General features: G+C 38.0%; 1 protein-coding gene across 3 annotated transcripts in view; it reads right to left on the bottom strand.

Moving 5' to 3' along the window:
• Window positions 1-538: 538 nt before the first annotated feature.
• Window positions 539-13,301, bottom strand: part of atg2b (autophagy related 2B) — a 31,434-nt gene continuing 18,671 nt past the window's right edge. For 2 of the 3 annotated variants that reach the window (XM_053509572.1, XM_053509571.1), the window contains exons 21-44: window positions 13,081-13,238; window positions 12,711-12,883; window positions 12,395-12,545; window positions 11,969-12,168; window positions 11,403-11,483; window positions 11,174-11,280; window positions 10,931-11,023; window positions 10,772-10,842; window positions 10,603-10,679; window positions 9,643-9,813; window positions 9,276-9,408; window positions 7,808-8,010; window positions 7,474-7,703; window positions 7,191-7,308; window positions 6,851-7,042; window positions 6,527-6,628; window positions 6,285-6,363; window positions 5,993-6,194; window positions 5,808-5,877; window positions 3,176-3,258; window positions 2,931-3,052; window positions 2,509-2,663; window positions 2,254-2,403; window positions 539-2,139 (exon numbers count right to left, since the gene is read on the bottom strand). In XM_053509572.1, coding sequence (XP_053365547.1) covers window positions 1,909-2,139; window positions 2,254-2,403; window positions 2,509-2,663; window positions 2,931-3,052; window positions 3,176-3,258; window positions 5,808-5,877; window positions 5,993-6,194; window positions 6,285-6,363; window positions 6,527-6,628; window positions 6,851-7,042; window positions 7,191-7,308; window positions 7,474-7,703; window positions 7,808-8,010; window positions 9,276-9,408; window positions 9,643-9,813; window positions 10,603-10,679; window positions 10,772-10,842; window positions 10,931-11,023; window positions 11,174-11,280; window positions 11,403-11,483; window positions 11,969-12,168; window positions 12,395-12,545; window positions 12,711-12,883; window positions 13,081-13,238 — 3,352 coding nt within the window. In that variant the 3' untranslated portion in view covers window positions 539-1,908. The remainder of the gene's footprint in view (window positions 2,140-2,253; window positions 2,404-2,508; window positions 2,664-2,930; window positions 3,053-3,175; window positions 3,259-5,807; window positions 5,878-5,992; window positions 6,195-6,284; window positions 6,364-6,526; window positions 6,629-6,850; window positions 7,043-7,190; window positions 7,309-7,473; window positions 7,704-7,807; window positions 8,011-9,275; window positions 9,409-9,642; window positions 9,814-10,602; window positions 10,680-10,771; window positions 10,843-10,930; window positions 11,024-11,173; window positions 11,281-11,402; window positions 11,484-11,968; window positions 12,169-12,394; window positions 12,546-12,710; window positions 12,884-13,080; window positions 13,239-13,301) is intronic. The other variant, XM_053509573.1, reaches the window with a different exon arrangement.

The following is a 13,301-nucleotide window of genomic DNA, read 5'->3' on the forward strand; positions in this document are numbered from 1 at the left end:
TTTAAAGTATTTTACCTTTCAATGCCTTCTTGTTAATTCTTTCTTTCCTTTTTAATTGCAAACGTCTGTCTAATATTGTTGCTTTGATCAGTGTAAGACAGCAAAACAATTTTAAATACTTGATAAAATGGATTTGACTGGCAGCATTATCAAAAATAATTTATGGATATACTGTATATACAATTGTTTAAATGCCAGGTTTTTGTAATGCAAAATAGACCATGATATATATATATATATATATTTTTTTTTTGTTTGTTTGTTTTTTGTTTACAGAACTGTTTATTTTTCACTTAAATCGTATTAGTTATGGATCACGTTAAAGGTGGAAGAAGTTCTGAAATTGTTCATAATGGTCTCTCCCAAAAACGTGCCCTTTTAACATGTGTGTAGACTTTTATATCCCCAGTACATATGAATGTGTACGGCATATGGTCTGTGCTCAGATTTCACTGCAGCCCAGTCTTCTTGGTGCTATATGTGAGCCTATTAGTACAGCTCCTACAGCTCACATTACAGAAAAATACAACAAACATACTGCTGGACATTAAACCATTTATTACAGATAACACATGCTTTCATGTAAACTGCACAAATTAACTTTACATATATGTACAAATCTGTTACTACCTTTTTAGTTGTGTGTATTTGTGTGCTGGGAGAGGAAAAGGTAGGAGGAAGTCAGTTTCTCTCAGCTTTAAAGTAAATGTGTTGCAGTAAGGAGTTTCCATACACAAATTCAAATCTCAAAAGCATTTGTATAATGCAGAACTACACAATCTATACACATATATTCACATTTGTTATGCATTATGATGAATATATTACATTTTTAAATTGCTTACAGTGATGACATTTGTATGTGCAAAAGCTCCACAATATTAAGAGCCTGGCTTTAAATGTTTCTTCCGTAAGACTTGGTTTGTGATACAGATGCTAGGGAATGTCACAAAAGCAAACACACATTAAACAACTGAACAAAAAAACACCACCGTCTCTGTAGAGAAGTTGAATCAAAAGTCCATATGACAAATGTGTAATATTAAACCATGGAAACATCAGATTTTTAAAAAGGGATATGTTTGAGGCAAACTCTCTATTATGACATCAAATGTTAATTGTCTTTAACAATTGATGAAGTAGTCTTACAGCAGAAACTAGTGCATGGAACTGAACCAGATTCAGTGAATCAAGATTTATTAACAAAGGACATAATGCAAGCAGTCATTCATGAACCATCCATTCCACTGAAATTCCCTTTTATTAGTTCCTTGTTATGAGAAAATAATGGCAATTTTATAAACAATTATAACCATGTTTGGGCAAAACCTAAAAAAGAACCTGATCTCATTTTAATGTCAATATTAAAGAAAACTGAATTAATTAACATTTTATACTAATCCTATAAAGGCACTACATGTCATTTTTTGGGCAACTTTTAGTCTTAGGTCTGATTAACTAGCCTATCCGTGTCATGATCCTGAACTAACTAACCTTATAACACTAGCCTTGGTGGAAAAGCCAGGTTACAGAAGTTTACTGACATAAAACTGACAAGGTTTCATGCTAACCCAATTAATCTATTCCAGTAAAGATAATTTAAATCCCTAGTGCTGCAGCTTTTGAGTAATTCAATATATGGGATCAGGCGCTGCTGAAAAAAAAATAAAAATCTTGTTAATCCAGTTAGCTTCAGTCTTTAACAGCTGATCTGAAGCAAAGGCTTTACTGCCAGTAGGTCTACCAGTAACATATTACCATGGCCTTAAATAAAACTGTAAGCAGCAAAATGTTGACACCACAGGCCAGTCAGCCAAGCTGATTCTATCAATTGTGTACTGTTGACTTAGCCATAGTACTTTGTCACCTCCATCAGCCTTAGACAGAATGAGTACAAGATTGCTTTGATTATTCTTCTCCTTGACGCCATTTCTGTGATTCCTCCTGGCGAGCATCTGGGTGAATCTGGTTCCTCATGCCTCCCAGCACGTTAGAGGTGGCTTCTGTAGCAACAATTAGAGGTTTAACAACAGCAGGAGGAAGCTGGCGCAAGACTCCACCCACAGCACCGGTCATTCCCCTCTGCTCATGCTCACGAGTGGCCGTATCGTAAATCGTTAACGCCGTATCTGTAATGCCCTACAAGAGTACATAACAGGGCACTGTTTGATTCAAAGTACATTTAAGTCTTGGCATAAATATAGTTGTCCAGGATCAGTTAAAAACAAAGGGCAAAGCAGCTACAGTACATACCTCTTTCACTACACTGTATGCCTTGGCCACACCTTCCCTGAGGTCCACAGGCTGATGAGCCAGTCGGAAATGTGAGTACCGTTTGATTCTTTTGCACTCTCTCTCATCTATCACTGGAGACACCATATCATATGCTGTTTCTGCAGCTGCCTATGCCCAAATAAAGAACATCCCATGGTCAACATTTTGTCATTTGTTTTTCTTGTAAACTAGCAAAATAAACTAAGAGTGAGTAATGCAGGCAAGGGAGTTTACCTGGATGGTTCGCACCATGCGATTGGTAAGCTCCAGGGCTGCCATCGCAGTGGACGTCCCAAATGAGGCAGTACCTCGCTGAAATCCCCGCACTATCCGCCCATCCTTCCGATACTGCTCTATAGGCAGCCACACTAGATCTCTGATGCCCTGAACTACACATCAACAGAAACAACATTACTGACAAACACTGGGGCTTTATTAAAGCTATTTAAATATGATGCTTGAAAATACATCTATAAATACACTGACCCATATCTATTACTCTTGGTGAAGAGAAAAAACTCTCAATGAAAACTGGTTTTACATCATGATTATTACCCTGTTTATTTTATTACATGTACAATACATATTACTGTATTACATTTTCTAAAATTTGGCCATTCTATGAATGTGGGTAAAACAGAAAGAGATGCACTTACCAAGTTGCACCAGGGAGTGTATGGGCCCCACTCCACCAAGCAATCCAGGCAACTGGTTCTTCTTAATATCATTGAGCCATTCATTAATGGCATAAGAAAAGAGCTTATCTACACCCAACAGTCTGCAGAGAAGGTAAGCAGGTCTCAATCAAACAGTGTTATTAAACAGCACATTTTTAATTATTATAATTCTAGATAGCATATTATGTAAATAGTTTAATAAATAAATAAATATATAGATGCACCCTTGTCTGTAGCAGAGTCTCCGCAGTTTGAGCTCAGAGCAGTTCAGCTGGGTCAGTCCAATTACTATACCAGCAAAAGTACCCTGAAAAAAAACTGCATTGCTTTAATATACTTAACTAGTTATTTCCTCAGAGCTCTATATAGATCTGGGGCAATCATTGGACAAGGACACAGTTTTTTGTATTTTTGTCACCACAATGAATCTGAAATGAAGCAATCGAGATTTGCTTGTACTGTATGGTCAACATTCAGCTATCATACAGGGGGTAACTTTTTAGAAAATACAGACATGTTTTATCAAGTCCCCCCATTTTCACTGGCTCAAAAGTGACTAAAATACTAATTCATAAACATTTTGATGGCTAATTGCAGTCTGTTTCTTATTTCATGACAAACTGAGAGAATAAAAGTTTGGTAGTTGTTCATGGAAACTCTTAATATGCACTCCAGAGGTGCCAATGCAAGTGAAGGAGGCCATCGTTAAGATTGAAAAAAAAAATCATAGACCTATCAGAGAGATAGCATAAACTTTAAAAATGTAGACATTTCAAGCCAAAATTAAAAATTTGGCTTAATCATAAAAAGAAGGAATGCACTGAAGCGGCAACACCAAAAGACCTTAAGGCCATGGAAGACAACTAAAGTGGATGGTTTAAGAACAGTTTGGAGACTGGAGATGCATCAAAGTCTACAATTAACAGATGATAATATGAATATAAATACAGCTAATTTTTCTCAACATGAAAACCACTGTTATTCATTGGTGTTGTTTGTGTTGTTTTTCGGGTGTTCCCATCAATGGTCCACTGGCGACGCCTGAAATTCGCACACAATTCGGCACAGGTTTTACGCCAGACCCCCTTCTGATGCAACCGTCCTATTTTATCCAGGCTTTGGATAAAAATGGGAACCTGGGCCTTCTCCATGAGCCTACCATTGAGCCTCCGATGACCTAAAAGAATAGTCCTACTGCCATTCACACTTGAATAATTCCTAGACTGATAATTAATTAAGGCTCACTCATGATATTTCTCTAGGACTATGTCCAGGAGTTTTTATTTTCTGGGCAATGCTCCTCCTGCCTGAACAGATATTCTTCCATTACTAGAGTTTTGGCCTCTTAAGACATGAAAACTTAATGTTAAACATCTGTTATTGACTCCATGTATAAATGGCACACACCATGTATACATTTTTTTTTCTTATTTATCACTATATTACCTGGTCTTGGTCTGTTTTCTTTGACTGGCTAAAATCTCTAGGTATTCACACAACAGGTATTTAAACAAACACATTCATTCCTTCCCCCAGTTACCAGAAGGTCCCGTAGTTGATACAATACTGTACCATCCAATTATTGTTGTGTTGTTAGTCCATCACGCATAATCGCTGGAAAAAACATTCATTATAAATATCTTAGATATTAGATATAGAAGGGCTCTGACGCTCAATTCTAAAAAATACTGGACCTTGTATTTTAATGCCTTTAGGGTTTTTTTTTTTTTAACTTCTAGAGTAGAAAGAATGCAGACCATAGACTACATTATTGTTTTGTAACTCCTCTCTCTTCTTGTTGTTAAATCCTCCTGACTATTTATTGATTTATTTACTTACTTTTTTCTTTTTATACATTTATTTGCCTTCTTTCTAATATGTTTCTTCTCCGGATATTAACTTACCCTTTTATGGGTGGTGGGTTGGCATAGCAATTTAAGAAAGGGAAATTGTTCTGGTTTAATTGCTTTTTTGTTGGTTGTTGTTTTGAAACACTCATTTAATACTGTATGCACCTTATACTCACTCAATTCTTTGTGTTCATTCTTATTTTATTTTCGTAGTTTTAAAAACACTGGTAAGACTCAAAATTAAAAATGTTTTTTGTCTAGTTATGTTTTGAGTTGTGAAAATGGTGGGACTATGTGATGAACTTTTTTTTTTTTTTGGTTAACCCTTAAATAAAATCACACCTTGACTGCTTTGTTTCAAATCCAATGTTGTGGTGTACAGAAGCAAAAATATGCAGAAAAAAACACGCTAGCGGGCAGTGGTGATTCAAACAGTTACGGCTGTGGGTTGCTGGATTACTGATCAGAAGGTGGGTGTTTCAAACCCCAGAACCGGCAAGTTGCCACTGTTGAGACCATGAGCAAGGCTTTTACCCTATCTGCTCCATGCGCTCTGACCCCAGCTTCCTAACTGGGATATCCAAAAATAATGTGCCCTGTACTGTAAGGTACATGTGACTAATAATTAAATCTTAATCTTAAATAAAAAATCTGGAAAACATAAAAAAAAAAATCCCATATGATCACTTTTATCATACTGTATGACAACATTTTTTTTTTTTTATCTTGGTTTGATGTAGGCATGAAAATGATCTTATACTGATCGTAAATCTTATACTGTAAATCTCTGTAGCCACTAAATCCTAATAGGGAGATAAATAGTTATGGGACTGCCATGTGAGACAGCTGGTTTTCAAAAGGTAAACTGATGATATATATTTTAGAATGGTGTTTCAAAGGATCTGAATTATATTTTCTGTATATGTATAATCATATACCCTTGAAAAGTCTCAGCTAAAGCAATTTCATAAAAAAGTGATAAAAGTTGTTGATGTAGAAAGCCCACCTGCTCCATGGCCATATGTTTTCCATGATAATCGAGTCGAATTGGCACCTCAGAAGTGAACCTGAACTCTCTGAAAGAGAAAAGTAAAAACTAACATATAAAGCATCGTCAATAAGCTCTGAGTTATAGCCACACACATCAAGCACTTTATGAAAATAACCACAAACAGAGGCATACTCACACACCTAAAGAAAATAGGCTGATCAGTAAAAGATGTTGCGGTAGACTCATGCTCATGGCTGGAGGCTCCGAGGCCATTCATACTGGCACGGGTTTGGGTTGGTACAGAGATGATTGGTGCAGAGCTCTGACCTGCTCCTCCAGTTGATTTCGCAAATGTGCACGCTACCTCTGGACCAGAAGGCTTTTTTGTGGATACACACAATGCTACAAAAAAAAGAAACTTTCATGTGCAGAAACCCACCAAAAAAAATTATAACAACCCTAGCGTTTAATATTATGCACATAAAGGCTTACCCTCCTGTTCTGGTGGGGAGAAGAGCTCTACCTCTGTAGCCAGACTGGTAAAGAAGTCCTTCAGAAAGAACAGAGCATCCTGCCAGGGTGAAAAAAAAGGACATTACACTATTCATTCCCTTCTACTGTTGGTACTGATGGTTTAATATGTGCTGGTAAAAAAGGTAATAATAAGAGGTTTCAGAACCCATAATCATCAATGTTACTAAGTGACAACGGTTGTGCTTTTTATGAACCTGCACCTGGTCAATGTTGAGACGAAGTGGCATAAGGGAAACACGCAGGCAGCATTCTTGTGGAGCCTGACCCGCCTCTGGACGCATGTGCAACACTCTGACTGTGAGCTACAACACAAAAAAAAAAAAAGGTTAAAAAGGCTGTAACAGTGCGAGAGATTAATCTAACAAAAACTGCCAAAGTCCAATATGGCCACCATGTAAATCAGCCTGGTTGACTGCGTAATTTGTTGTTTTGAGCTTTCATTTTTTTATTGTTGTGTCTTAAACATATTGTGTTGAGGCCAAGAAAAAAAACCTTGAGGTTGAAAATCTTTAAATCTTAATCACCATGTTGGAGTGGGCTTTCCTGGGCATCTCTTTGCTGGAGTAGAGATAAAGAAACTTGTTCATCATGGAGGAGGCCAGTCTGTCTCGTATCTCCAGATCCTGCACTGAGAAGACCTGTCTGGATACTGGCTGTTCAGCCAGTGTACTTGCCTCTGGGCCCTTCAGGGGGTAAACTTCATGTTGAAACCGTACCTAAGATCACAAATACTTGAGTGTTAATTAATTCCATCGAAACCATGAAATGCAGTTTTGTTAAATTTACCATTGCTATTTGTACCATCACAAATTTATTGTGACAAACTTATTTTAAGTTCTCAGGTTTAAATTTGTTCCAACTGACCTTGCTGAGCTGAATCTCCATCAACACATCTGGATTCCTCCCCCAACCTCCCCCTGAGCGAGAGCCACTGCGGGCCTGCCTTACTGGTGTTTGAGAGGGGGAGCTGTGAGGAGTACCCCTAAACATACACAGACAAACCACAACACTCTTTTGGAGCCACTCTTAAAGATGCAGCACTACATTTTTGTTAGCATTATACCACACTCAGACAATTTGTTTTATATATTATCATCATTTTCATAATGTTGTGATAGAAGCAATAGTCTAAGACCCACACCCTTACCCTCGACTGCGGGCTGGAGAGGCTGAGAGCGGCCCGCTCCCAAAGTCCTTTCCTCCATAAAGGTGCCAGATCACAGAGATCTCCTTAACTAGGTACCTGACATCAGGCACCGGGAAGTTCAGTGGGCCTCTGCTGGAAGTGCTGCCCTCTAGAGGCTTGTTAAAATGATTGTCCAGAACCAAAATGGGTTCGCTGGTCAGTTTCTTTACCACAGGCTCTTCATCCCTTCCCTGTTCATCACAACACAAGACACATACCCTCGAACATACTGTAATTGTAAACATATTTTACATGCCTTGAGTTGTGAGAGTAGAGACACAATAGACTGTAATACCGTTGCTCTAAACCCTGGAGTGTCCAGAATGCAGAAGTCATCAGAGTCATGGTGTGTGCTGGGGCAAGGGGGGGAGATGAGCGGTGAATGCAGTATGGGGTACGCCTGGCAAGGATCGTGGCCCACAGTGCCACTTTCATCAGGGAAGAGGAAGAGATCAGAAAGTGGTGGGTCTTGATCACTTGTTTGATCAACATGTACACCTACAGGAAGGAAAAAAACAAGAACAAAATCTATATGTATTGGACATTTGACTGAAAATGAGAGAATTCAAATTACAGTGAAACCTCGGATTGCGAGTAACACGGTTTGCAAAGATTTTTAATAAATTTTGACTTAAAAACGAGCAAGTCTTGGTTTACGAGTACCGAGTATCGTGTATCATGCATGCACTTCTTGTTTTGACGCCGAGCATCCCATGATCACAACTGAGCCAATGTTTTTTCTCTCTCTTGCGCTGCGGAATTGTGGGTAATCGTCCCCCCTGCTAGGTCTCTCACTGGTATAATCAACATCCAGTGTACTGTGACCACATTTGTGTGTAAAACATATTTTATTTTGTGTTTGTAAGTGCATGTGTACTGTTTCTTATAACACACGTGTGCGCGCGTGTGTGAAGCAAAAGAAAGTCTCAGAAAGGTTAAAAATCCATTTTCTCCCTCAGCCTGTCGTTATGTGTGCGCGCGTGTAATTTGACACCGTGCTGGTTTACACACTCTCTCTCTCTCTCTCTCTTTCGCCCTTAGTGTGTGTCAAATTACGCGCAGCACACACATAGCGACAGGCTGAAGGAAGAAAATGGATTTTTAACCACTCTGCTCTACACAAAAACACTGCTCTGTCGCAATTCTATTCAAAGGTAAAGTGCAGGTTTATTTGGTTGGTTGTTTTACTTTACAGCAGTGGTTCTGTTAGTATGCGCTCACACGAGTTTCATTAGCGATGTTCCTTGCTAATTTTTCTGACAAGAAATCTGTGTGTGTGTGTTTGTGTGAAATTCAAATAAAAGAGGAGGAAGATTTACTGTGTAAGATGAGAAGGGGGAGACGGAAGGGGCTGAAAGTAAGAGTCTCCTCTTACTTTAGCACACACAGCACTTGGCGCATAAATGGAAACACTTATTTGTCGTGATTTATTTTTTACTTTTTTTTTTTTTAAGGTAAAGTGCAGGTTAATTTGTTTTATTTTTACTTTATATTTTGTATTCATTATTTTTATGTATTTTTTTGGGCTGTGGAACGAATAATTTGAGTTTCCATTATTTCTTATAGGAAAATTTTATTTGATTTACTTCCGGAACGAATTATGCTCGTAATCCAAGGTTCCACTGTGTCATTATTTTTATTATTATTATTATTATAAGTAATATCAATAACATCAGAAGGAACCCATAAGAGACATTAAAGAAACTCCACTGATTCTAGGTAAAGTTGTGTAAATGATATAAATCAGAGGGATTCTTCCTGACCATTAGACTGCAAGATGTGACCCTGCAAGGAGTCGGTTTCCTCCATTGCATCACTCATCAGATCTTGCAGCATCTGCTGCTCAGCATCAGGAAGCAGGGGGCCATGTGACTGAGGCTTGCTCAATAACTCCACCTGCAGAGGGAAAAATGCAACTGAATCACAAAACAGTTTATTTTACACAATATTGTTATAACAGATGGGGCTGTTTGTTCACTGCTCTTATGTCCATTGGTATATAAAGTCAATTAAAGCTTATAACAGTAAAAATATCCTATACTTTAATGATATAACCCCGTATACAAGTGTTGTATAAATATATATGGCCTCAGACTGTGCCTAAACTAATTCTATGAAATGCATTATAACCTTTGCTCTTTGTTTGGCGCTGCCACTCTTGCTCTCCACCCTGGATGGAGGCGTGAGGTCTCCATAGCTGGCAATGTACTGGATAAGGTTCATAAGTGCAGCACAGGAGTCAGAGCAGGTCCGAATGTGAATGACATCACTTGAGCAGCGCAACTCAAACCTTGGTTTTGTCTACGTCCCAGAGAAAGACAGGGTGTTTAGGCAGCATGAAAACAACAGTAAACAATTAAACAGTTTGCAAAAGAAACACAAATTCCATTTTATTCTATTGGTTTTAACAGGTTAGTTTTACATCTTAATATAAGCTAATAAACAATACTGATTTAAGGCTGATGACATCATAACTGAACTATTCTCAAATTATGCAAAGAAAGTTACTGCCAGAAATTTGTGACTGATGATAACATACAATAACTATTATGTGCGAGTCAAGAACTTAAAATACGTCAGCACACTGGACTGGCTTAAACGCGTCTGATCTGACATGATACCAATCCGGCGTATTAGGCATATTTGGTACATTAATAATTAAAACAATTTTAAGGATCTACAGTTTTTACAGTAACATTTTTATTAATGCTATCTGCTTATATTTTGATCTTTTGCATTTACTAACATCCACGACCTAGGTTCAGTAAGGCTAAGGGTACTTTTACATATGCAATCTTTAGTCCATTTGAACTGAACACTTCAAATAAGGAAATTAGGAAAATGAAAAACATTCCAAAATAATCAGTCGACCCTAACACAGGAAGTGAAACAACATGCCAGTATTTTAGGTCATGGCCAATATTTTTTGAGGTTAGCTGCTAAACTGATACATGAAACACAAACTAACCAAAAGGATAAAGCTGACCTGCTGCAAAAAAAACAATGTTTAGAAATATATAATTTTTTTTAATAGAAAAAGAAACATTTCCCTTTGACATGAATTTTACTGTAATGCGAGGAAAGTCTTACTCTCTCCCCATCTGTGCCAGGTTTGACTGCTGTGATCCTGAGCTCTAAAGTTCCCATGTCTACCACCTGCACATAGTCTGAATATAAGACAGCATAAATCACTTCTGACATCAGTTTGGAAAGCATTCTTTTTTTCTCTTAATTTAAACATAAAACTATGACTACTCACCTTGAGCCAAGTTGACAGACACAGCATTACTTTTGTCAGACAAAAACAGCGCTGCTTCATCAAGAATGATTCTATAAGCCCAAATAATTACATTAGCAATCAATAGTATGAGGTATTATATCCTGATGGCGATACACAGTAGAATACACAGTTTCTTACCTAAGACAAGAAGAAGAGTGGTCCAAAGACACACTGCTAGAGATACTAAAGGTCTCGACTCTGAGCAGGGATCTCACAGGCAGATACAATGGCCTGGTGAGATTCAAACAGAATGTGTCATGTTTTACACAGCAAACTACAGAAATGCTCATACTTACAAACAGCAAAAAATAGACATTACATCTACCCAGTTAATGCTTAGCATTAGAATGACCATCGATCAAACTAAAATAAACACTTCACCTGTAATCTAGGGAGCAGCTCCACAGGTGTAGGTGAAGGGTCGTAAAATAGGACGGGGGCGTATAGCCAAGCACAGGCTCATCTGTCACATTTAGAAAATCTACTATCTACAGATAAAATACATCAATATTTAATCATATTCCACTAAGCTACATCTGCTCTGTATTAAAAATTAACTATATTAAATTCATAAAAGGAAGAACATTGATGTGTACACTGGAGCAATTACCTGGTCATACCACCCCAGACCAGAAGATACAACTCTGTGCTGAAATGTTGCCGCTCTCACTCCAACAGCAAGCAGAAACTCCTGAAAACAATTTTAGATTCATTGGTAGATATCAACACTTAATGTGAAGGTAAATGACATTTATGATTTTAATAAATAAATACATGAGTAAGAATCATAATGAGTTTCATTAAAAAAAAAATTTCCCATAACCTACTCTAAGCGGCCATTGCTGGGGAACTTTTTAAACGCACTGTATTATTTACAACTCGCTTCCTACAGTAAATGGCTTGTTTATTTTTATTTTTTTTCATAATCAAACCATGAAAAAGAGTGAAAAAAATGCAATCATTCTGCAGTCATAGATTGCTGTCATTGAACTTATAGATATGCTTCTGTCTCAATATGATTCGATACATGATTCACAGAACAATACTATATTGTTCTGTGAATCATGTATCGAATCATATGGAGACAGAAGCATATCCCATCCTAAGTAGGTATTATGTTTAGTACAAAATAAAAAAATGGATTTAAAAAATTGAAACGGACAGAAAAACCGTTACCTTTACATTGCGCTCGGTTGTCTGGGAGGAAATCTTGAGGGCAAGGGACAGCATACTCTGAGGTTCCATGCTCAATCCTTCCAAGGGAGACGCTCGTTCTGCCGCAGACTCACACACATACAATACAGGCTCCAACCAGTGAGGACGTGTCCTACAGGGCAACTTCACGTCCCACACCGGGACATCTCCTTCTACTGTGCCTGACGAGCACCACACACATATACGCAAAGCACATTAAAAACAAACATGCACAATATTTTATATATGACCCTCATGCTAGTATGGAAATCAAAAGTCAGTCTTTATTTACACTGAGTAAATCTGGACAGGTGAAAAGCAAACCTGATAATATTTTTTAAAATATGTAGAATAAGAATCTGCCAGAGGAGCATACTGATTACCTATCTGCAATCTTGGACTGCTTACCTTGATGATAAAGGCAGATTGCAGAGGTGTGAAAACAGACATAGTGCTGGTCGTTATAACCCTCGTACTGTGTGACACTGAACACAACTCCATTTTTCACTTCCATCCAGAACTCCCCATGTTTATCCTTCAGCACACTTTTATCAGACTGCTGGTCAAGCGCAGAATTAAGAGCAGACTGAGACTTCATGCAATATAAAATTTTGTTAAGTTTAACCCTGGTGCATACTATGTTATCGCACTACTTAACCAACATTAACTTAACAAACATAACTAATAAAGAAGCCCCTGAGAATGCAGTATAAAGTCCACGTACCTTTGCCTCTGTATGCAATGCTACCAGACAGTGATTGACGGATAGCAGAACAGAGAACAGGCTCTGTGCGTTTTTTGAAGGCATCTTATTTTTTCTCTTCTTCATGTTCCTATAGCCCAACTCAACTGGAGTGTAATATGGTAGAGTCTCCTCTTCTGAACCACTGTCTTCTTCTATAAACAAACAAAATCAGAACCTAGAAACTTATATACAGCACAAATGTAAAAATAATCATAAGGAGCAATAATGTTAATGAAGTTTGACTGTAAACATCATGGAGTAGCATCAACTTTAATAGACGGAAGAAGTCAATAAGTTCTTCCCAAACTCAAATTGTTCAATACCAGACTAGCAGGGAAGCAGAGCTCACCCTCAGGGCAAAGAGATTTGAACTGACTGAAGCTATCCTTGCTGTACGTGCTGATGAGCTGGCTGGCTACTGAGAGACCACCCCCGTATGGCATGTTTTCCACCGTCTCCACTGGTGAAGGAGCGGTGGGCTCCCATAACAGCAGGTCATTGTTAATCCTGGCAGTGCAAAAGATGCTTACTTTAACAAACACACCAGCAGAACAACTGTTATCATAGGAA

Source organism: Clarias gariepinus, chromosome 13, assembly GCF_024256425.1.
Source record: "Clarias gariepinus isolate MV-2021 ecotype Netherlands chromosome 13, CGAR_prim_01v2, whole genome shotgun sequence".
Lineage (NCBI taxonomy): Eukaryota > Metazoa > Chordata > Actinopteri > Siluriformes > Clariidae > Clarias > Clarias gariepinus.